Source organism: Pomacea canaliculata, linkage group LG7 (assembly GCF_003073045.1).
Source record: "Pomacea canaliculata isolate SZHN2017 linkage group LG7, ASM307304v1, whole genome shotgun sequence".
In the NCBI taxonomy this organism is placed as follows: domain Eukaryota; kingdom Metazoa; phylum Mollusca; class Gastropoda; order Architaenioglossa; family Ampullariidae; genus Pomacea; species Pomacea canaliculata.
In genome coordinates this window covers 20133436-20159653 of record NC_037596.1, presented here as the reverse complement: position 1 = coordinate 20159653, position 26218 = coordinate 20133436, and the positions used below count along the sequence as shown (strand labels likewise).

The 26218-nt window shown below is 38.4% G+C and overlaps 1 protein-coding gene across 1 annotated transcript in view; it reads right to left on the bottom strand.

The window, feature by feature from the left end:
- Positions 1 to 594: 594 nt before the first annotated feature.
- The window catches only part of LOC112567515 (hemicentin-1-like), a 62700-nt gene continuing 37076 nt past the window's right edge, over positions 595 to 26218 (bottom strand). The window contains exons 16-24 of the mRNA XM_025244209.1: positions 25534 to 25728; positions 23224 to 23319; positions 21701 to 21958; positions 9710 to 9835; positions 6894 to 6921; positions 6241 to 6323; positions 3579 to 3734; positions 1714 to 1746; positions 595 to 1262 (exon numbers count right to left, since the gene is read on the bottom strand). Of these exons, the coding sequence (XP_025099994.1) occupies positions 1105 to 1262; positions 1714 to 1746; positions 3579 to 3734; positions 6241 to 6323; positions 6894 to 6921; positions 9710 to 9835; positions 21701 to 21958; positions 23224 to 23319; positions 25534 to 25728 (1133 nt within the window). The 3' untranslated portion in view covers positions 595 to 1104. The remainder of the gene's footprint in view (positions 1263 to 1713; positions 1747 to 3578; positions 3735 to 6240; positions 6324 to 6893; positions 6922 to 9709; positions 9836 to 21700; positions 21959 to 23223; positions 23320 to 25533; positions 25729 to 26218) is intronic.

The window sequence follows — 26218 nt, the reverse complement described above, 5'->3', positions numbered from 1 at the left end:
GCCACAGTTTCTCTCTCTCACACCCTTCCCCAAACACAAACCCAGAGTCTTAACTGCTACAATCAACACTGGACTGGCAAGCCAGTGAACAAAAGTAGTCAAGAGCTGGCCACTGAACATTGAACACTTCAGAGTTTAGTGTTCCCATGCAAAAAACTGTGCTAATCATAATGCTGAACCAGATTTTTTCGTTTTATCTAGCACTTTTTTATTGTTGTTTTGACTAAGAGGTCCGCTGAATGGCTACAGACTTCTGAAACACTGTGTGAGCTGCATATATGTCGCTGATGAAATATTGCATTAGCTTGTCAGTTCTTTTCTAAACTCTGTACAGCACATATACAGAATAAAGTACAGCTGATCACCTTAGTTTATGGTGGCAGTGTAACAGTTTGCCTTCTTTTATCCAACACAATGCAATGTCTCATTCAGATGTAGCAACATAAAGGCCTTCTTATCATTTCTGTTTTGTGTGTGTTCAACATCATACTTGTCGTTTGTGACTTTATGCAGCATCTACCCTATGAGAGTCAGTGAAATAGCTTAAAAGTTTGGTCACAGCAGGATGGTACTGGTCATCTACTACACAGCATCTTTTTTTTTTGTCAGTTGTATAAAGTACAGACGGAGACGTTTGCATTGTTGCCTGCTATGCAAGTGCACAGGTAAATGTGATGTGCACCTGTCATAGCACAATTAGAAACACCACACCTGATGCCTGAAAGTCAATATGTGATTGGAGAACTGAGCAACATGAAAAAAATCTGCATCTGAAAATAAGTGGACGGCTGTAGAGATTCTGAGGCAGACTTTAAGGCCACTTGTAGAAGGCTGGACACAACCTGTTAATGTCAATTTTGTGGTGACTCACAAGGCTGGTTATAACATGTTTATTTTGTTTGTGGTGACTCACAACATGCAGAACAAGAATCTGTGTGCACTGGCAAGATATGGGGACATGAGCAGACAAGGTGTGCTACTCAGGTCAAGAATACAAGGACACTTAAAAAGTGCACCAGCATACAAAAGTCACTCAGCAGGAGCACAATGAGACACTTCTCAAACAACAGCTTCATAGATGACAGGACCACGATGAGACACTTCTCAAACAACAACTTCATAGATGACCTTTTTGGGCTTGGCAGTGTCTCCAGTGGAATAGCCACTTTCCTGACTCTGCAGACTAGGGTCCTGATGATCCTCCAGGTCAATGTATTTTTCTCGACCCCCCCCTCGCAAAACTGTTGACGAATTGAATACATCTGCAAACAACACAAAACACACAATGATCAAAGACATTTTATGCATCCTCTATACCCAATACTACTGAGACATTCAGCAACCCATAACACAAATAAATTGATCAGAAGACATGTGAATGCTAGAGAGGGAGATGGCAATACACAACATATAATTATGAACAGTGACAATACATCAGATATACTAAGTGCTAGAGAGGGACAGGGGACAACTGAACAGGGACAGCATACAATTATAAACAAAGAGACCAGAAATATATACTATATACTGAGTGCTAGAGACGGAGATGGCAATACACAACATATTATTATGAAAAGAGACAGAAAGGAAATACACCAGATGAGTGCTAGAGATGGATATGGCAAAAGATAATAATAAATGAGAAGCTAGTAAATCCTATTATGTCAGCATCAACATTTTGTTGAAAGTCTAAAGTAAAAAATCAATCCCTACCCTGTCGATTCCTGAAGCCATCGGCAGAGCCATCTGCGAAACAGAAAGAAAAAAAAAAATTAGGTCTGAGCTAACATTAGCACTACCAATGTCTATCACATTGGAGGTTTTATTCCATTTGTTAAGAGCTCATTCATAAGTGAACATGGGGAAGTCTTTTTGATGGTAGATGGCCTTTCATCTTACTAATATTTCTGATGACATTGTATTCAATTCTCTCCAGATTTTATAGAACTGTTAATTTTACTTTTTGGTGATCATGCTGCCTTGCTCTCTGATACAGAGTTTTGCAAAAATCAGTTAAATATCCTGAACAGAATGACTAAACATTTAGAACATTAAAATTTGACAGCATGTCATTGTTAAATGTTTTATAGGTAAACACAAGTAGGGCTTGAACCAGTAACCTTCTCCAAAGTAGAATTCCTTAGCCCCAGGGATGTTGAGTCTTCTTGCAGCTAAAAAGTTATTATTATTATTACCATTCATTAACTTCAACAACATTATTGGGAGCTCGATGGTAGGTTCTTTCCCCATGATAGTATCCATCAACTACGACATTCCTTGCAGCTCGGAAGTAAGAATTAACAAGGACAAGTACATCTAGAAATCTCTAGGTTTCCATATTTTATATTTGTCCTATAAATACAGAAAAATGTATGAGTGAGCATCACTCTTCTCAGTGACCGTATGATGTTGAGACTTTTTACTCCAAAGAACACCATTCAACAATATGTGTGGTATCAATATGATACTGTATAGCAATCCCCTTTCCACTTTAACAGAGTTCAGCACACTTAAAGTCAGTTGGGTATAAATTTTAAGGCAGGTTTGCTTTTTATTTAATCACCAGAAGGAATGTCAGTGCTTTTGACAACTCTCTTAGGTGGCATGGTTACAGTGCAGATGCACTGAAATAGCAGACAAAATACAAGGACCAGGCCTTCATTAAAAAATTGCCACAACCAAAAAATCATACTAACAGTTCGAAAATCACATTTCCATATTTTCCAGAATTGTCCTTACGCTGTTCTCTGGATCATAGGTTGCTGTACAGAGAATGTTTCTTTTTCTTAAAGGTGGTTGCTAGCTACACCTTGGCTTTCTTGTTCAGTTGTAACTTAAGTTGCAGAAATCGACAGCCCAGAATTAGTTATCTATTGCCCAAAAGTTATCATACTATTTTTAGTGATCAACCTATCTGCTCTTTAGACTTATGATTATGCAAAGCAAGTGAGTCACAACTATGTTCCTTGAATCCCTAAGCAAGATACTATAGCATTTTTGGCTGTCTGGAAACATCTTGCTCTGACTTCAAGGTCACATTTCAATTTGCTGCCATTCTTAAGATCTAAGAACAAAGACCACATTTCAAACTAAAAGCAAATTCTATTTTAAAAGAGTGTGTGTTTGGTTTGTGTACAATAACTTGTGGCTAAAAATAATAAAAGAATTTAATGTTGAAGCCGTTCGCATAACCAAACTTTGTCACAGGGATACTAATGGGAAAATATGATTGTCACTTGCCACAGGTTACAAAATTCTATGCTGGAAAGCATCCGTATTGCTGACATTCCATTACTTTGCTGGATGCCAACTATGTAAGGTTCAAACAAGAATGGGGAGATCAGTTGTAGTATTACTGGAAAGGACTGAACAAGAAGGTATGAGGAAATTAGATGTGTAGTTCTGTTGGAGAGAAGGGTGTTGTGAGATTAGCTGGGTGGTTCTGTTGGAGAGAAGGGAGAAGAGTGTTGTGAGATTAGCTGGGTAGTTCTGTTGGAGAGAAGGGAGAAGGGTGTTGTGAGATTAGCTGGGTAGTGATGCTGCAAAGAATTAGCATGGTCAGGCCAGAGCTCACATACATATAGCCTCATTTTGTCGGCTTAGTTGTAGCTCCATCATATGCCGTTCTCGTTCTGAGTCGAAGGAGTTGTCCTCCATGCATCCCACATGGCGTGAACTCATGTCCCAATACGGTGGCTCCAGCTCACTGGAGGAAAAGGCAGGGTAGCGGCTGTCTACAACAGGTAAAGACATAATGCTGCCAGACTACCTTTGTAGATATGCACTTGCGTCTTTCATAAGATCAATAATGCACAGATGTGCTGAATCTTCCGAGCATGTGGACATGCCATGCCATTACTTTGTACCATCTTCATATAACATGCCAACAGTCAAAAAGCTTGCACATGCCATAACACTGCACATGCCAAAATATCACTGCCTACTTCCTGAAGAGTGAATGAGTTTATGGTAAACTACCCCAGAAGAAAGAGATTCCTTCACAACAACTCAACTCACAGATAATAGCAAGAAACAACCAAGCTGCATGCCCAGAAAACTAACATGAGCAATTATTAGTCAATAAACTTTTACTAAAGTAATGCTTTCTATCAAAGACTTGGATCGCAACAATCATCATTCTTCCAATCATACTTTCAGAAGCCTGCAACAATCCTCTTCTTCCTTCTGTCACACTTTCAGTTGATAAGCTCATTATTTTTGGCTGACCATTGTATTTCAGGCTAAACGTTCAGTAAAGCACAGCAGTGACCTTTCATGCACACACATAATCCTAGTACTCTGTGGGTGGTTGGTTGTGTTTTATGCCATGCCAGCAACTAAGGCTGTATCATGGTGAGAGAAAGTAATCATGTATAAAATGTTTCGGAACAAAAAACCCCAAGGATGGCGTGTAATTTGTTCTGGCCCAGAGTATCCTAGTGGCATTGCCACAGGGACTGAACATAGGTTATTCAGTAGACTTGCAGTCAGATGACACCAGTGATGCATTTGACCAGGAGACTGGCAAGCAGCCTTGGCAGCGAGGTCTGCTTGGACACTGCCAGGAATTCCAGCATGACCAGGAGCCAAAATGATTTAAGAGAAAATCACATTTCACTGTGAGATTTTAAATAAACATCTGCATATACATTTAATAAGAGCTTCAACACTAAAGAATGATAACAAATCTTTTTATTAAAAAGAATCAAACATTAACAAAATAATGAGTTAAATCTTGTTTATGCACAATCATGAGATTTGGTCTCTGAATGTTTATTGCCAAGTGATCATATCTGCTTAGTAAGATGGCGGCTGAACCTGTTCGAACAATGCATGGCTTTGTTGGTAACCCTGACATTAACAGCTATTCATGCCATTGTTGATCATTCATCTTTTGGGCCTGGATAAATTCTTCTTTTGGCAATATATACATAGACGGGATATGGTCATGGTAAGGTTGATCTGCCTTAGGCGAGCAGTAGATGTGACTAGAGCAAAATGGTTTGGCTTGAAATGACTAGTGACCAAATGAAAAAGCAGTACTGAAAAATGTTTAATCAATGTTATTTCTGCAGAAAGTCATAACATAGGGGAAACTGATGGCCAAAAACAGTCAATTTTAAAAAGTACTTAATACTTTTCAACAGACGAGTTCTGCTAAAAGGTTGTAATAGAGCACAAACAGTCAGTTGTAAGTTGTTTTGGGAAGGTAGTCATAATAAAGATGACTTTTATATAGCAAAATATGTTTGTGAAAACGTTTTTGGTTATATTCTTCTAAGAAGAGCAGTCCCAATATGGAATGTCTTAATAAGGTTTTACTGAATCGATTTATAGCAATGAATTTTTCAATCCTCTTAAGACCTTAGCAGCAGTAGCAGTCACACTTGCTGGCAACAAGCATGTTATCCTTTATCAGACAATACACTCTTGGTCCACACTCTTGCATTGGGACATAAACAGCATCAACAATTGCATGTTAGTTTTTATCAGGACTAAACTCTTGCACTAGAACATAAGCAGCAATGACAATAGCAACAAAGACTTTGATTATGACATATTATCCTCATAAACTTCATACATTTAAGTAAAAGGTGGAGTGATTTTACAAAAAAAAAAAAAAACCAACAACAACAACAAACAACCCTATTTTATGTATCAGTTGTTACCTATATTTATATTCAATGTAGAGGATTTTTAAATCCAGTGCACAACAATACTTGCCCTGTTACCACGCAACAATGTACCTAGAATGTGTTGTCTAAAATTGTTAGTGACAGCTTTATCTAAGCTTATCCTTATAAATTAATTTTTACAGTAGCAGTCAAATAGAAAGGGTTATTTGTTTGACTCTGGCATGCTTAATCTTACCTCACGGAAGTACATTGTTAAAGTTCATGGATATGATAAGGGAACTGGCACACATTCTGCACACTGCTTCCCAATCCACTCACACTGCTTCCCAGTCCACAATCATACTCAGGAGGATGTGGAACAGCAACAGAAGAGGGAGGGAGGGAATAGTATTTTACGGCAAGCCAGCAACGAAGGCTATATCATGGCAAGCAGCAACAGAAAAAAAAGACCAACAATAAGATAAAGAAATAGGAGATGGAAAGAAAGGGGGCATACTAAAAATGCATAGAAGAACTAGGAAGGAAATATAAATATGGTAGGTGCAACAACACCTGCTGCAGAGGAAAAGGCATTTTATTGTAGTCATGTACTGTAGTTACATACCAATATTGTTGTACACCTGCGGCTGTGTTTGTGCTTGTGGCTTTTTGCTAGAAACAGTTCCATTGACAGGTGGAGGCTGACTGCTAAAACAAACACAAAAAAAAGCCACCTCTTCCATTTCAAGACTTCTAGCTAATAAAAGATTCAAAAGCATTTTGCCTAATGCTAAAATATAGTTAATTTGGTGGAAGGAAATTGTCCTGCCTAACTAGATAAATTTTGAAAACCAAACACAGAAATCATTAGAAGTCTTCCTGGATATCTAGTGCTGACTTTTTATACACAGAATTTTACTGCTAAGCCCAATTCACTTACCACTTGTTTTGAACTGACACCTCTAACACTTGACTTACTCATGCATGCCCCTTGTGTTAACCATAATAACCCTGAGAGCTGCATTTCTCACTCAATGACAAGCAATCAGTCACTTCATCACTAGAACTGCTTTACCACTATGTTGCTTTTTTCAAAGCTAAGTCAGGGTTAGTCTTAAAGCAGTTAGATGCTACATGGTCATATCTGATCATATGATGGTACACAGCAAAAGATGATTAACAGTTTTAACTCCTTACTAACACTAATGACATTTTTTAAGTCAGCAAAACTAGGGAAAAAATCAAACATTACTGATCAGTCAAACTGACAATGCCTACCTCTCTCTCTCCTCCGCATATTCTTTAGCTGAAACAAACAGAATTTCAAAATATATGCCATTTCTCCATGAAGCCACAAATTACATTTACACTTATTTTGTCTATGTTCATCTAATTCAACTCAGATTATCTCTTTTAAACCCTCATGGTCATCAGTAACAAATACAATGCTCTCGCTGTTAAATAACATTCTGAAAAGTCCCTTTTCAAAATACTGTAATACAGGGCTTCTGCTTACGCAAAAAATTGCGTACAGTACGCATTAAAAGTTCGGAGGACCCCTTCAATTTTCGTCAATGGGGTCTCCTTCAAATTTGGGCAAAGAACAGGGACCCCTTAAAAATCTGAATAAGGGGTCCCTGGGACCCCAAAGAATTTAGCCTTAGCAGAAGCCCTGGTAATACATAATTATTTACAACTTAAGATATACATGCTTTACATACTGCTTTCAGTTAAGCCTGATTTATCTTTTGGCCAACTCTATTTTCATGTATGCAAAAATTTTAATCTGAACAGCAGTGATAATGTAAAAGAAATTTAAGACCACATAGATAAGATTTTACAAAGAAAAGCACTTATTCTTAGATTCAGATTCCTCATAATGTATGAAAAAGAGATTACAGGCATTTAACCTTTTTAAGTGTTAAGACGACTGTAGTGTTTTGCTTCAGCATATTATCATATTTCCAATATAGATAAATGATGTATTACTACTGAGGTCTTTATTCACTATATTTTAAAATAATCTGATGTATAATCATTCAGAGGAAAAGACAATGAAATTCAATGCTGAAAAACATGGTTTCTAAAAGTGAACGCACTCACATATAACAAAGCTAAATTTAGAGTAGTAAAATAATGCATAATAAAAGCTGGGAAAGAAGTGTTTTTGCCAGGAATTACACAATCTTATAATGAAAGATGAAAGACCAAAAAAATCAAGGTTTCATATTTCACACAAGTAAATTGTTAATGCATGTTGGCACTCATCATCAAGCAAGTATGGGAACACAAATGTGCTACTAATACTAATGATAGCTAGGATATACAATTAAATGTAACCAGGAGAAAGACTTTGATGTTACATTTATTAAACAATTACCCACACTATGTCCACACTCACTCGGTAGCAGTAAAAACAAATCAGGTCAGGAATTACTGATAAAGGATCATTTATTTATTTGGACATGAGTATATTTCTCAAGTTGCACAAATGGCAGAATTTTCTTATAAAGTACAGCCCGCTGATGTCTTTAGAACAAGATCACAAAATAGTAACAAAGACGTTGAACAGAATCACAAAATAGTAACAAAGATGTAGAACAAGATCACAAAATAGTAACAAAGATGAAGAAGGAAGAACAATGCGAGGAGTTGCTGCATGCCGACTGTAAAAGGCAATAACTGTAGATGTACCGGTAACGACTCCAGAGAATAAGGTGAGTGACATCAGGAGAATACTGGGACGATATTGAGTAATCTTGAGAATATGAAGAAATGTAATGACATGAAACTGCAAGAGGGTGATCATCACTTCAGCCCAAGGTCGCTGCCGAAGCGTGATGCAGGATGGAGTGGGATCCAGCCAATAAATCCTAACAGTTCTCACATAAAATGACATTATAGACATTATATACAGGCCTGCTGCAAACCAGATGAGAAAGAAAACGTAGCAGAAGTAGTTGTAAACACAAAGGTCCAACACTTCTATCCAAATCGAAGCACGACCACAAAACATAAACAAAATCAACGAGAGCCGATCCTTTCCACCTGTTAAGAAAGCTGTTCCCGTTCTTCGGAATATGATTAGTTCAGGAAAGTATTCTGGTACATGCATTACAAAGATGAAAGGACGATAAACTTTAAAAAGCCTGAGCTTAGAAAACTAATGCAGGGTGTGAGTGGTGGACAGTGCGACCACCAACCTCTACACGTCCGCGCGCGACTACCACGGCAACAACATGGCGGCCCTCCACGATACACAGCGCTAAATCACTGACAGGCCAAGACGAGACAGGAAAAACTGCAAACCTGCGCCACATTATTTACCAAGTGTGATGCCTTTCATGGATGACAGGGGAACTGAGACTGATGATGACCCGAAAGATGCTGCATCTTAGACTTGTAGCATTGCGACACAGTCCCGTGAAGCTGTCCAACAGGTAAGAAAATGGCAGCAAGAGGCGACTGGTGCACACATCCACACAAGGCACAGCCGCAGTAAGAGACAACTGGTCGCTGCCTGCTTGCTGCTACAGGCTGCTGTGTACATCCACACAAGGCGCAGCTGCCTTGCTGCTACAGGCTACTGTGTACCCCCACACTAGACACAACCTACCCTGTAGAGGTCGATACCCTACTGTCACGCGCAGCCCGCACTCTACACCAGGCCTGATGACGTCACCGTCAGCTAACGCTCCGTTTCTCTAGAAGAGGGAAGACTTTATCTGTCCCAGAGGCCGATTCGGGAGCAGCTCGATAAAAATATCAGCATCACACATTCATATGCACCAGACTTTCGCATTCAGGCTTCATTCATTCGCACAGCACCATTCACACGGCGGAAACAACGTTCAGCTGTTGTACAAACAGACGAATGAGAAGGACAGAACGCTCTCTATGTGCGATCTATAAAAGAGGTGAAGAAATTTCTGATGGAAATTGGTTTTACTTTCCGCTAAACTGCACGTGTTGCGAATAGATCTTTGCCCGAAAAGGAAACCTGAACTTTTTAAAAAAATGTCATAAAAGATTTTTTATTAATCATACTTGACAGGAGCAAGAAACACAGTATGGGACACAAACACAGGTCTTACCATTAGCCTGACGTCGGCGACAGATGAAGCAGACAAGGATAACAAGAAGAGTGACGATGATAGCAGCGCAGACACAAGCAATGATGATAACTTCTCGCTCTTTGATACCCCAGCTTCCCGTGTTTGCTGTTAACAGAATTGAAGACATCAGGCTCACATGGTGTGTATGATGTTAATGTCACTCCGCTTTGACCTTTAACTCCTGTACACTGCACTCATGCACCCGTACAAGCTATGATTTAACTGATGTACAATGAACTCTCACGTTTGCAACATATCTAATTTCTGTCCAACCCCACGCATGCCCCTGCCCCTTCTCAGGTGCAACAAACATGAGGTGTGTGTCAACCAAAAAATTTATAGTTTTAACTGATCCATTTATAGTTGTATGTATTATGCATAAGTTGCTGCATCAACAATGAATGATTTAACAAGCAACTCAATCATAAAAGTAGTAGTTGTGACATTTATATAGCAACCAGCTGAAAGGCAGCAATAGCATTTACTGACGGTATCCACCAACATCTCGGATTTGGGATTTATTTGTACAAATGGTGGACATGGCAAAATATACAGATTAATATCATTTACTTTTGTTTTCCTCTTGTGGGGGGTTGATAGTCTAGTGGTTACAGCAACTTAGTCTGTAAGGGAAGAAGAATGAAATACCACATTCCAAATAATGTACGTGAAGGTTTAGCTTCCATGACTGCGTATACTACCTTAACTGTATCACCAAAACTCTTAAAAAAGACAACCACAACCTAAAATATCCCATTTGCTAGTGCATCATGTCCTAAGTCCTTGATGCTTACAACTGACCAGTTTTACAAGACATCCCCAGTCCATTAGACTTACACTGACCAGTGCTTCTGGACAACACCTATCTTCTTGCATTTTACACTTCCCATAGCTATATACAACATCACTAAATATTTATGCCTTTGCAGCTGTATTGCTTTTTAATCACGGCAATTTAATGACTGTCCCATATTTTAGCAGCATTGAAAGGCTTTTAGAAACTTCCACTCTAAGCCAAAAAATGATATATGATGAAATCAGTTTCACCATATGTTAATTATTCATGTAAACAAGAGTTATGTTTCTATGGTATATTTCTGGTCAAAAACATTTCCATACATTTAAATAAATGTCCAAAATGTGGGAGAAAAGCAGAGTATTCAGAGTAAAGCCATGAAGACATGGAGAGAATATGCAACTGCCATACAATGTCTTGGCCAGAAATTAATATTATTTTCATCAACTTTATAACAAAATGACGTATCTTATTAATGCATAAATGCCTTTCATAATCTTTCAGTATCCTCCTACATTTATTAGAACGTTTGTTTGCAAGCATCACAAAGAAAGATGTCACAGTCAAACTACTAAGTTAACATACAGGTGACAGTTAATAACTGATGGTTAATCATTATTATTATTACATATACATGAGAAAATAAATAAGGTGCAGAGTTTGCTTTGTTCATATCAATGGCTAATTGTAACAGATCGCTAAGTGTAACGTGTGAGCCTGTATATGCAGGCTTACCATGTCTAATGATGTGCTGTTGCTCGATATATAACTACGACTCTGACTTTAGACTTTAACATTCAACACTTTAGTTATGTTGTTCAGACAGGTGCATCCGCTCGTTCATGAAAATAGAAACATATATAAGTAAAGCAAAATAAACATTCAGAAAATAAAAAATATATATATATCCACAACAATAGTTCTCCCAAGGGTCCAAAACTTGTACTTTGCCCTTAACTTCTGGGTGTTTGACAACTGCCTCCACGTGTCTTTTTCTTTCATCTTTTTTTGGTCTCAGTCAATATTCCACTACAAAATATCTATAATCAACAGTCCCCTGGGTTTACGAATAGGAAGTTATGCTCACACCAACTTAATTTACACTTAATTATATCAGTATGTCCCACATAACTTAGTGTCTCCTGGAGACAGACCTCCGTTCGCCATCCTACAGATTTAGAAAAGTGGTCAGTTCTTCTTACTTGAAGGTCAAGTTGTCTCTTCCCTCATTTTTGGTGTCCCTGATCAACCTTTAATGTTGCACCAATTTAGGGAAAATGGCACATACTAAAATCTTCAACCCTGCAGCCACATTATTCAGGCCTGCATGTTCCATGTGATTGGTCAAGATTTATAACTCCTGTACTAGCCATTAATGGAGTGGTGGCAACTTGACCAGTGGACTGTTGATGGCCCCCAACATACTTAAAATAACAAAGTAGAAAATATTTCATCTTTTCTATCCATGTCAAATTATTCTTCACCGTGCACTCAGCAAACAGATCACGTGAAGTGAAACCATTCTCTCTTACTCTGTAAAATGCTCATATGCATACACCCTCTTCTAGTCTCTCCCCACAATCACCAGCCCCCAACACAAGAAATGTTGTTCTCATTCACCATTTTTTTTTTTTTGGTCACACTTAGAGGCCACACAGGAGCGAAATAAATGAGCTTAATAACATTGTTTAGAGCCAGCTGGATGCCTGCCAGGCTCTCCACAGCAGTCTACAAGTATATGGATTGAAAAGTTGTTTTGACACAGTTGCCTGTTGAAAAAAGTGGAAAGATGCATGCCTGTTTGATATTTTGTAACGTTTTAAAAATACTGGTCGATTAGTATCAGGCCTTCCACAGCAATATACAGGTATCTGAAATGAAAAGTTATTTTAATAGTTGCTTGTTAGAAGCTGTTTAATACCTAGTGATGTTTGTGAGAATGCTGGTCCAGTATCAGGCTTTGGTGTTCACTGTCAGTGTCAACAATATGAATATCTTTCTTAAATAATACCAACAGATTATGCCACTTGCTTCCCTCCTACAGGTCAGTGCCAATGAGCTTTAGGCTTGGACTAAATCAAACCACATGTCACTCAACCCCCAGAAGTCTTCCTTCTGTCAAGAATTAAACATTTCCTAGACCACAAGAAAACTCTTTTATACTACCCACATTCAGTTATTGACTAGGTACAAGATGAGGTACAAGACTAGAACATAAAGCAATGGTAGATACCAAAAACGGTGCAAGACAGAGTCATTACATGATGATCAGCATGACAGACATTATTGCCAGGGAGCCAAGAATAGTAATTCAGGGATAGTACTTTGTGAACAGATATCTTTTCAGAGAGTGTTTGAATGTAGCCTTGGGAATATGACGTGGAAAAAGAGTTCCACTGCTTATCAGCAAAGAGGGAGAACATCCATTGCCCCTATGTGACTGTCTTCCTATGAGGGATGGATAGAATGCGGGAGTCTGATGAGGAGCGAAGGTTTCAGGCTGGAGTGTGGACAGACAATTGACCTCCCTGATAATGCCCTTTACTAAAATATTAGCAAGAAAATTAGAAGAGGCCTCTAAAGATACCTCCCAACTCCAGGACCCTTGTAAATATCCATTTTTCTTAAACACCACTTTTGTACATATTTACCTTCTACTCTTCTTTGATATGGAGATATACTTTATGTTTGCTACTAATTATTCTTATAGTACTTAATTACTTTACTTAGTTTACTCTTTCCCTGGAAAGGGCAAGACTAAATGAAAAAATTATCTTGCTTATTTTACCTCTTGTTAATAAAGAATTGTAATTGTAAATATATGCAAAAGGTCTGAACAGCAATCATCAGTGCTAAGCTAATATATAAACATAGGAACTAGACACAGATGTAAAATAGTACACATTATTTAACACTGAGAAAGATGGTGCAAGTAACTCTGTAAATCATGCTGTGTTAACCAGAAGCTCTAATAAATCATAGGGTAGATTCCAAGCTATCTGAGCACCATTCCATGATATCTGTTTACAATCTCATCTTGTTTGTGCACAATATCCAAACAGCTGGATACATACATAAAAAAAGAAAAAAATCAAGAAAATAAAATACCCAACAGTGTCCCCAGTTAGATACAAGGTCAATGCTCAGCAAAGACCATTAAGCAGCCTGAGATTCTAAGAATCATAATGTATACAGACTGATAGATATATTTCAATAAGTACTGACAGAGAGCCATGACAGCCATTACTGGGCATGGAGGAGCCTTTCTTATCACCAACTCTCACCATCCGTAGATGGCCTTCTAGTTTTAAGTTAGCTATGTTACTTAGCACTACAACTAGTTAAATTCTGTTCAACCTATCCCTATGTTTTTAAGGCATTTCAAATTCATATGGATGTTTCTTGAATGGGACTATTGCATTATTAGTTGTTAATGTAATTGCTAACAGTTTATTTATGTGTATAGTTCTTATGCTTCTTAGATAATGATGGCCTAAGAGTTAATCTCTAAATATACTTATAAACCATTCACCCCTTGAAATGGGCTAAAGACTTACTCAAGGCCAGCCCCCTCATGAATATTTTCTGCCTAACCCTAGCTATTCGACAAATCTTATCATCCGCTCTATCTTGATGCCATTCTCTGGTGTGCACCAAAGGCAAGGCTAGTCCACTGAATTTTATTTTCAGACCCTCTTGGGATCGCCATCATCATAATTTCTTCTATTTATGAATGCTTCCATGTAGTGGGAAATCCTGAGAAATTTGACCATGCAGTTCACATTTGTACCCTTAAACCAACAGGTCTATTTAAAGCCCAATTAGTCTGCCTAAATTTATTTTCAGTACTTAAAGACATACCTAACCGGTCAGTTATAGACAGATTGTGGTAGGTAAGAAAAAGAGAGACTTTTACTAACAATAATTTTTTTTTTTCATCGGAAAGCAGAGATATATTTTGGGGCATGCTGTTGCAGATATTCCTTAACATTTCCTGAGTGCATGTTACTAACAGCATTTTGTGCTGCCAGTGCAGCATTTTGTGCTGCCAGTCACACATACATGGCTTGAAAAATTGAATACGAAATACATTTATTGAGATAACTTCAGTTGTTCATGTAACTACTCTATGTTGCTGGGGAAAAAAGCATGCTTGTGTTAAGCAGGCACTGATCCTGGAAGATGTGGTACCTCAAAACCCTCTTGCTTTCTCAGTGTACACATCACTGGGTAATATTTAGGAACAAAGTGGCATTTGCATAGGGCAGTACTGTGTAAGCACAATTAAATCAGCTCTACACACAAAACAATTTTGATCCATTGTTTTCTACACAAAGAAACTTTTGGAACATATACATATTGATTCTGTCACTATGTTTTCCTGCGGCCCTATGCTCAAGGGAGCAGCAAGGAATAAACCAAAACTAAAAACTATGTTTCCCTATGCAACGACACAATAGTATCCATATCTTTGCTTGGGCTTTTGAGATTCCTTTTTTTTTTTTTTAGGGGGGCTATTGCTCTCAGCCATGATGCCAAAAGTGACTTTGCACCCAAATGCAGATTTCAATAGGCAAGGAAATCATTTAAAATTAATTTCTCAAGTAATGTTTCTCTTTGCAATTTTATGTTCAAAGCATTAAAGTGATATGAAAGGAGTCTTTTGAGTGTGATATGTGTTACCAATCAGGTAAGTCTTTATGATGTAGGCAATGAAACTGGAAGTAAAAAAACTAGTGCAATGAACAAATGTACAACAACTGAGAAAGATTAGTATTTTTTGTAGTTTACATTCCATTGCTTCCTCATGTTTACAACAAAGGCTTTGATGCAAAAAAAGTAAATTAAAAATTCTACAGTTGTAATATTGACAGTCACTAAAGTATAAAGGACTTTTGCATATATATTCAATATGTTTTATATTTTAATTAAATACCCAACTAGTTGAATTACTTTACCCACTTACCCCATCCAAACTGAAGACTTTCAACAGCCACTTTGGAAAGGTAGTGTAAATGCATGTGGCCATGGTTAAGTGAATGAAAAAAAAAAAATGAAGGCGTTGATATTAATGTTATATAATGATTATATCAGCTCATTTGGGGCTGACTGATCTTTGGGTAAACATGAAGGCTATCCTATTTATAGGGCTTGCAGGCCGACAACCTGTTGTCTAGCTTCTATTTAAAAATGCACCGATAAACATTTTATATTGTTTACAATTGAAGCATAGAAAACCTGGTACTATTTTTATCAAGTGATACTTACAATCCGCCATTTTGCGAAGACCTGCTAGACGAGTGTTGGCGAATGACACCAAGAAGTGCAAACTAGCACATGCCTTTGTTTCCGCAATGACCACGCCGTCCAGTCAACCGACTGACCTCTGACCGTGTTTCCTCGCAATGAGCATTGGGTGTAGGGAGGTGGGAATCTGTGACAGTAGCCTGAACAAGCAGATCAGTCGTGTCACTATGCGTCACGCTGTCAGATCCCCGTATCCATAATTCATGTACACACGGTAAGTAAACAAACTGCTTCCTTTTGGTCTTGCTCTGCTTCTGACACAGCTGACAGAATGCGAGGGCAAAATGTCTGCGTCTTATACGAATGCAGAAGCAGCCTCGAGTGTAAGCACTCTGTAAGTGACGCACTGGGTCAAACTGTGGTCTCTGCACACACAAAGTTTACTTCTCACAACTCCGCAAGTTTTTCAAGGGTCAAACACCTGCACGAACTCACTTTACCTGGAAGCTTTGTGTGGACAGTGGTCAGTGTCCAGTTACAAAATGACTAGTGGATTGATTTAGCAGGCCCGCAGGACCGCGACCCATGCAGACCGCCGCATTGCTAGTTTCTTCTCCGCGCTTGTGCCGCTGACAAACGTTCCCACGATCTCAGCCCCTGCTATGTGTTGGTCTGTCCAACAGTCAAGCAGACGAGAGGGTAAACAACATGGCCTCTGAAGGGAGACACCTTGGCAGACGACTTTTCCTACCACGATGTCAAGAATCCGACACAGCAAGAAGTGTAGAAAGAATGGCTAAAAGCCTACAGGCTTTGTCGTCTGAAAGTGTGCAGTTAAATACCAGTGATCAAACCTAACTTTTGTCCCCTACACTTCCTGCCAGCACAGGGCAAAGACTGAGTGAGGCTCTCCAGACGTGACCTCCATTCCCCATGTCGGCCGGCAACACTCTTCGTTCAGCTCACACTGTGCCTCTTTGGGTTTCTTTCTCCAGGAGATACTTCGCCTTAGGCTCTGTGTTCAAGGGCGTCGGCAACTTTGAACACAACATGTGTGGAAGGGGCGGGGGAGTGTGAGCGGGCTTGAGTAGACCTGACTCCCCCGTGTGTGGTCGATGGAATATTCTCCTACGCTCAAGTCTTCTTTATCTATTGGTCAGTCCACGGACGTGTATAGGTAATACAAGTTTGTGGTCATCCCTTCCCTTTGTGGACTTTAGGCTGGACTCAAGCTGCCCCAGGGAAGCAATTAGGTTCGAAAGATGTCTCATGAGGAGCGATTTAGTTGGAAAAAAGTTTTGACGCCGGTGATGATTGCGGACGGATGTCACGACACCACTGTCAGTGTCAGCACAAAACGGACAGAAGCTGCCACACAGGGTGGGCAGGTGGCCGGTCGACTAAATTATGACCAATGTCATGATTCGGCCACGAAATAAGTGAATCTTGTTGTACTGTCCTTTCTTATCCTTGGTTGATGCACGTCGATCGTGAGAGAGGATTTAAAGTTGAAATCAAAATAAAAAAGTTTTCGAAAAAGTTTAACATCTTCACTCAATTTTTTTTTTCTTTTGCCTGGTTATGAGCTGTAATGGCTGTGCCATGCCGATTTCTCGACTGCTGTTGTGTAAATTAAACTAAGCAATAAGTAATTAAACTTCTTGCTCATCCATGCGCAAATAATTATTACCTTTAACATCTATTTTTCATTTGATAAGTACAATGGCGGCTGATCTATGTGTATCACGTGACAATCATTTGTAAAGAGAACAAGTCGATCATGTTGTTTACATACACCGAGCAACAAATGTGTCATGACACCCGTATTACAATATTACTTCTGCACTCGATCGGTTGCCGAATTGACTGAGGCCAGTCGTCGAATCGAGGGGTGACCTTTGACACTTACCACGACCACATCCATGCACGTTCAGAGCCTCGGCCACACAGACAATTAAGCACGTAACATCGTGTAAATAGCATAACGCTTGTCTAAAAAAAACTACATCATCATCTATGCAATACTCTGGCCACGAAATAATAAGAGAATTTTGTATCGTTGTGTGTGTGTGTGCGCGCGCACGTGTAACTTCGCTTTATAGAAGTATATTTTTGTAAAACAATTTATTTAGATGCAGCTTCCATTTGGATGTTGCGGAATATGCTAGAGGTGTATCTTCACATATCGCAGTGAAAATGCTACTAATCCTTCGAGCCAAGTCTCCACAAACTACAAATGTAGGTAATTTGACTAACGGATGTCTACCTGTCTAACCCTCAGACTTATATGATTTCTAGACAAGATTTCATCGAGTTCGGCGGGAAGCTGAGACTACAGGCAAAAAGCGCGTGTAGTGTACTGCACTAGCCCAACAATTTTTGAAAATGGTGAGTTCCTGCTTTGCAGTCGGTTGCACTATAGCCGACAGACAAAAGATTCCAGCAAGTCTTTTCAAAACTCATATACATTATGATGTTATTGAATATTGTTAACACTTCTCCGAACATACAAGTCATCTATCGATCAGTGTGGAAAACGTTAGCACACATACACGTTACATTTGTAAAAAATATGATAAAAAATGTGTATCGATACGTTTTGTTCACTACATATGTAAATTTGATATTATATGATGTAATAATATAATGTTAACATATAGCAAAGACATTTTACATAGCTGAAGCTAAATGAGTTAACATTCACTAAATTAATGGTAAATGGTTTGAATAATATGGTCTACTTAAAATATGCATTTAATTAAAGTAAATGTGTGTTGACATTTTCAGGTTACCATGAGATCCATCACAGAAGACCTTTTGGCTAAAGGCTTTGAAAAGGGTTGGTCCTGGCAATAAACCTTCGGTACCATGAAAGCATGAAATAATTTGCTCAGATCATTTCTAACTTGAAGATTTTATATCTTCCTGTAACGGCTCATTAAAGCTGCTAAAGGAGTCAGCAGTGCCATCAGTCTTTTTCATGGCAGATGCTGTTAAAGGTAACTTGATGCCATTAACTGATTTTATTGAAAGATCAGAGTAGGGTGGTGTTTTCTTTTAGGTTCAGAAATATTGTGAAGACTTTTTTTTTTTTACTTTATGGAGTTTAAAAATTATTTATGGTAAAAATTATGAATGACTGCAAAAAATGCTTATTATGCTTATTTGTCTGTCAGCCTGACATCCATATTTTGTTACGAAACTAAAAATGTTAATTCAGAGTAAAAAATTTGAATTATCTGCTTATTGTGTAAAGATTTATTTTGTACTATATAAATATTATTTACCAAATTTTTGTACAGAAATATACAAGAAGTACAAAAAAAGAATAATAAATGCAAAATTTGTAAAGTGCATACTTACAATTGTAAGGAGTATGCTTTTAGCACTTAAGAAAACGAATGAAACATGGATAGCATACGAGGGACAAGAAAACAAATAGTATATGAATTATAAAAGAATAAACAACATTACAAATAAAGAATAAAATCAAATACAGAAAATACAAAGAAGAACGAAAGAACAAGAGCTAAGAATAACATGATATTGTAAAAGGAAGGGTGTGACAAAGGACGAGCATTCTGGGAAAAGTTGTTTGGATGTAATGTTTATGGAAGAGGTGCATTTTCAGTGCAACTTTAAAGGATTCAATAGTCGGTAGGTGGTAGGTATGGAAAGGGAGAGAGTTCCATTGTTTCGCTGCACAATAACTAAAAGTCCTGTGGCCATATCTTGTTGTTCTTATGACAGGAAGAGTAAGAAAATGAACATCAGACAAGGAGTGGAGTTGTCTAGCTGGGACGTAAGGGAAGAGGAGTTCAGAGAAATTATCAGGGCAGGTGCCAGCAAAGAAATAAAAACACAGCACGGACAATTTGCACTGGATGCAAGAATGGATGAGTAGCCACTGCAGAAAATGAAGGAGAGGAGAGGCTTGATCCTGTTTCCTAGTTCTAAGCACCAGATGTGAAGCAGAGTTCTGTACTTTCTGGAGTTTGTAAAGGAGGTATGCAGGCAGCCAGCAAGCAAGGAGTTGCAGTAATCAAACCTGGATAGAACAAATGCACAGACAAGAGTGTTGGTAGGATGTGTAGACAGAATGTGACAGATGGCACTGATCTTGCATAGCTGACAGACAGCTGTAACTTGTCTATCATAATAGACAAACTGACGGACCGCTGTAACTTGTTTAGCAAGAGTCATGTCTGCAGTGACAATGAATCCCAGGTTGCTGACAGAAGACATAAAGGGGATGTTGGTTTTGCCTACCTTGATGTGATTTAGTGGACAAACGAGCGAAGATGGATTTCTTCTTCTCAATCATAGGAGGGCTTCTTTTTTATCATCCTTAAGTTAGTTTGTCTCTTTGACTTCATTAATACAGGCTTCTATAGTGCTGGTAGCAGAGGGAGACTCAGCCAGTGGAGTAGAGCAGTACAGTTGCGTGTCATCAGCATATGATTGATGAGAGATGTGAGACTGGATGCAAGATGAAAGTTGTTTCATATACAGAATGAACAGAACTGAGCCTTGAGGGACGCCAGAAGAAAGTGGAGCAGGGCGAGATGTTTGACCATCAACAAACTTACAGTCTGTATCCTGTCAGTGAGATAGAGGTTGAATGACACAAGTGCTGGTTCCGAAATCACATAGAGGGTGTGTAGTCTATGAAGGAGCAGAGAGTGGTCCATATTGTCAAATGCTGCAGACATCAGATAATATGCTGGTGGTCACTTTAATTACAGCAGTTTCAGCACTGTGAAAAGGTATATATGCTGACTGAACATGGGGGATGAGCTTGTGCTCTTGTAAGTAGGCCCATAGCTTTGTCCAAACTACTTTCGCTATGATCTTTGAGAGAAAAGACAAGTTGGAAACTGGGAGATGGTTGTTCAACACACTGACATCTAGCATGGATTTCTTATTTCACCATTTTTATATACTTACAGGCGTACATCAAGGATGTACCCTATCACCAGTCCTGTTTAATATCTTCTTGGAGAACATCATGCTCAAAGTTCTCCATGACCATCATACTTCCTCCATTGGTGAAAGACCAATCTGTAACCTACGCTTTGCAGATGACATAGATCTGTTAGCAGGCACTAACAAAGAACTGCAAGACCTCAGCAACAGACTGACAGTTTAAGTGCATATGGAATGGAGACCAGGACTGAAAAGAGCAAAGTTATGGTCAACAGCAGCAGCAAAGCAGAGATCTTTATGAATGGGTACAGCTTGAAGAGGTGAGCAGCTTCAAATACTTGGGAGCCACCCTCTCCAAGGCCAGCAACTCCAAACCAGATGTCTGCATCAGGATCACAACAGCAACACCGGCAATGACTGGACTAGATAGGATCTGGCATAGCCATAAGATAAGGTTCACTACCTAGTACAAGTAAAAATCCCAGGTAGTGCCAATCCTGCTCTAAGGATGTGACACGTGGACTGTACTTGCCGAGACAGAAAAGGAGAATCTAGGCATTCAAGAACAAGTGCCTCAGGAGGCTGCTCCGGATCTTATAGAAAACATGGAAACAACTACCTTGTACGAAACAAGATGGCCACAGTCGTAGGACACTAGGAACCTTACTTTCAACAGTCAAGTGATGTAAGCTGGTCTTCTTTGGCCATGTGACGGGCATGACACCTTGTCGAAGATTGTCCTTTAAAAGGGGACCTTGGAGGGTAGTTAACCCTGCGGTGGCCAGAGAAAGAACTGGCTTATGAACTTCAAAGACTGGACTGGTTGTCCTGTTTATGACCTGCTGACTATTTCCCACAATAGTCTGACCCATTGCATAGCATGTGCACATGTACATGCATGAAAATACTCACACTTGTTGAGCTGTGGACTATGCATGAAAATGCGAGCTATGGAATGTACACTAAGGACAACACAGCACAGACTTTCTTTGACATCTTACCTGTTACAGCTGCAGTAGGTTTTCCACAGACATCTGGGCGAGAAAGCAGGCACACTGACACATTGACAGCTGTGATTCCTGTCTGTGTCAGTGCTACAGAGTCCAGTTCTGTACACATGTGTGTTGTCTGCCAGTTGTTAGCAACTTGCACTTGAATTTTGAGGCAGTACATTGCAGGCAAATGGTAGTTTATTGACAATTGGCCATTCACAGCAGAAAAGACCAGGGAGTTGTCATCAAGATGTGGAATGTCCAAATCTGTATTGTTAGGAACAGCCACATTCAACCAGTTCAACTGCCAGTAAATGAATGGGGTGGTGAACAGCAATATCATATGTTATCTTAGTCATTTTTTTTTGTGTGTGTGCAAATTTTACTTTCCACTGAATGATAAGGACTGCACTATAATTTGTTTTCTAGGGACTCACGTGTGGAGTTTGATTTTTTTTTTTTTAAGGTCTCACAGTGTGTAACAGAATTTATTGTTACATGTCACAGTGTCTGTTAAAAATAATTTCCACTTTTTTTTTTTTAGCTAATTACCAAATAATCTGCTTGAAGAGCAGTTTTTGAGGAACAGCTAAATGAGTTTGTCCTATATTTCACATGGCTAACAGAACCTAAAAAAACTTTTTATGAAATAGAATGATCACTAGAAGGCTCAGTGAAAATGTGAACCAACCTTCTGAGTTGACACATTTGACTACTAATCTTAAAGTGAACAGTAATCAACCTTGAACGAACAAATTCTTTATTGAATAAACCTTTTGGTTTGTTTCATGGAGGTTAGAAAATTACAAAAACAAAAAAAAACCACCCAAAAAACCAAAAAAATAGCATCAGCAATATTCCTAATAAATTCCTAATCAATGCATACAAACATTTCTTTATGTACTTATTTCATTCTTATTTTTAAATACTTGATACAAATATCTTGAGATTTGTCTAATACATGTAGTTGTTTCCGAGTTATCTGTAAAGACTTGTGTAATTCCATCATTGCACTGTTCATATGGTATTGTAGATTTTAAAACATCAATTAACTTTCGCTCTATAACTGTCATAGGCAGAACAATCGAACAACACATGCACTTCATCTTCAATCTCATTCTTGCATCGGGAGCAGCTTAACTGGCTGGGAGATACATCACTTTTGTAGCGATATCGGTGTACATTGAATGGGTGATATTCCAAATCTAAACTTAATAAATTCTTCTCTGAAACAACGTATTCTAAATCCACCTTGAACATGATCATGACAATCCACGATGACCATTCTATGCTAATACTAGACTTGTCTGGCACATATTCACGTAGATTCATGCTTAATGTCAAGTGCTGCAAAAGAAATTATTAATCTGAACCGACAGATATTCGTATATTCAGTTTAGTTACACTCATAGCAATTCAGGGGCATTCATTCCCACCAACAATTTAATCTCACCCGTTGGTTATTATGAGTTCTCATATCAACATTTCTCGTATCACATCCATAGACATTTTATGACAGCCACATTGTGTACCTGAGGTCTGAGAAGTGATAGTAGTGGATGGCTTGCTAGCCCCCAGGAAGTTTAAAGCAAACACAGCAAGCTTGTAGGTAGTGGATGGCTTGAGTCCTAGGAAACAAATCAGATACTACACTGTCACAAACCTGATATATATATATTTTAAAATATTTTTTGTTGAATGAGAATAGAAAGCATGGGTGGATGGTGAGTGTTTTGCATGGGCGTGTGTGGGTGTGTTTTATGACACACATTTTACTTTTTCTTTGATGTAATGGGATCATTGAGGAGCTCCTCTTATAAATGTTAATTTAGCAGCATCATTGATCGAGGGGCTCTTACTTGTATAAATATTAATGTAGTGGCATCATTGAGGGGCTCCACTCGCATTGAAGATGAAGAGTGTCAGGGTTAAGAACTATTTTGGAGTTTGTGTAAGTCTTTAATGAGAATATTAATGTCTTTAAATGATTCTCAGATTTTTAAGTAGTGCATCTTGCTGCGATCGATGTGGGCTTCAAGAGGAATGGTAACAGTGAAAGACTGTATCTAGTTTTATGATAGCAGGAAGCTTCGGAAGTGGACTTTCATGGGAACTTTTAATCAAAGACTTTAATATATAGTTAAGCATTGTGGTTGTTGATTATTTCTTTCTAATATTATGTTCAATTTTTACTTCATATTTTTGCTGTGTGCATGGCTATAGAGCTGTGACATACACTGATGTGAATCTTGAGATTTGTAGAATAGTATATGCTGTAATATAACTCAGATTGGATTCAAATAATAACACATTTTGCAGCAGCATGTATCATGTCCATCCATATTATGTCAGGGTTTTGTTTATAAACATTAGTGTCTGCCTTTATGATGCCATAGCATTTGTGAGTAGCATGTGGTGTCATGACATTACCGTGTGTCTTCATGACATTGCATTTAGCTTTATAATACCACGTTACTTCCTCAGTGTTTTCTGTACAATACTATGTCATTTGCTTGTATAGAAACTAATTCGGATAAAAGTTGATACCAGATGTTCTCTGTGGACCTTAGACTATCTGACCAACAGACCTCAATTTATAAGAATTTCTAATGAAGTCATTTTTAATACACTGTACACCACTACTGGTGTTCCTCAAGAGACTGTTGTCTTTTTTTTTTTCTTGTTTGCCCTATACGCAGTAGTGTGTAGACACAGGAGCGACAACTGCCGTTTAGTTACATTTGCAGACAATACCCGACTTACAGGACTGATTATTAATGATATATATGATTCTTACTATAGACACGAGATAGAACATTTTGTTACATGGTGTGACAACAATTATTTAAAGTTAAACATCACGAAAACAAAATTAATGATTGTAGATATCAAAAAAGACACGGCTGTTTCTGATGACATACTCATTAAAGGTGAGGTTGTAGCAAGAGTAGGCAGTTAAAATATTTAGGTAAAACTATCGATGATGAACTTACCTACAAAGCTCATGTCAATAGCATTTTCAAGAAAATGCGTAGCCGCTTGTATTGTTTGAGAAAATTTAGATCTTATGTCAACCAAGAACTCCTCCAACTATTCTACACTTCTGTAATACAGCAGCATGACTTTTGGCCTAGCATACTGGGGTGGAAGCATAGTAAAACAGGATAAGGACAAGCTGACCAAAAACTTTAAAAAAAGCAGTAAGGGTGATTAGGAGGGGGGCAGAATGACTTTAGAGAGTTTTTGTAAACAAATTGACTTCAATTTTAGCCACCAACTCTAATCCACTCCAACAGGAATTTGACAGCAAACACATAGAAGGTAGGTTTAGTTTTCCACAAGCCAGAACCACACACTACCTGTGCTCTTTTATTCTGGCGTCAATCCACATATACAACCAAATCATGGATAGGACACATCTTTGAGTGAAGATTCTTATGCTGCTGGCTCCCACTCCTGGAGCGCCTGGTCTTTCTGGGGTTTTTTTTTGTTTGTTTTTATGAATGCTTGTAGTTAATGTCATACTTGAGGCATCATGTAATCTTTGACGTATTATGTAAAAGTAACATTGCCAGACAAACAATTTCCTGAAAAGGATCAATAAAGATGTTTTGTATTTGTAATTTCTAAAGCAGATCTTATTGTTTCAAACTGATATCAGAGCAGATTGTACAGTGCACAGTATATTCTATTTAACACATTAAACATATTGTACAGAGCATGGTATATTCTGCTTGACTCATTAAACATATTGTACAGAACACAGTATCTGATTCGAATAAGGGTTAAGGTTGACTGAGGAATCACATTGTAACATTAATGACTAAATACACCTGCCTTACCTGTCACATTGTACCAAGTAACATTGATAGCCTCATCAGGTTTCTCTTGCATCCCAGAGCCTTTATCATCAGTTTCCTGGTACTGGAGTTTAAACTGCTGTATATAACCACCATCAAAGCCAGCTGTCCACTGCAGGTGCACAGATTCCCAGGTGGTATCAAGAACCTTGAGATCAAAGGGTGCCTCTGGGGTAGCTATCAAGAAGAAAACAACAGAAGGTTTTCTTTGGTGCAGCCATGAACACTGAATATTTGCTTGGTGCAAATGTTATATGTTTGGCACAAATACTGAATGTTGTTTAATGAGACTAACTCCTTGGTTCTATTTGATATTAAATTATATTTACTGAATATATGAAATTTAAGCTTTCAAATCTTCATTTTGAGGAAATCACTCTCCTTTATTCTTTAGGCATACCCATGCTCCTCTGCTTCTCCCTCCACCCTGCTTCTTATTATAATTCCTGTTCCTGTTTATGATGACTAGTATCCGCATCACAAAGATGCGCTCATATGCAGGAAACCTGTATTGACTTCAAAAAGTTTAACAAGTATCGCATGTTAAGATTTTTCTTGAAGGATTTGCAATATATACAATAGCCTGATGTCGAGAGGCAGTTCCACAAAATGCTATTGGAGAAGATCTAAACTCTTCTGTTAGTATACTGAAGGCGTTTCAGGTCTC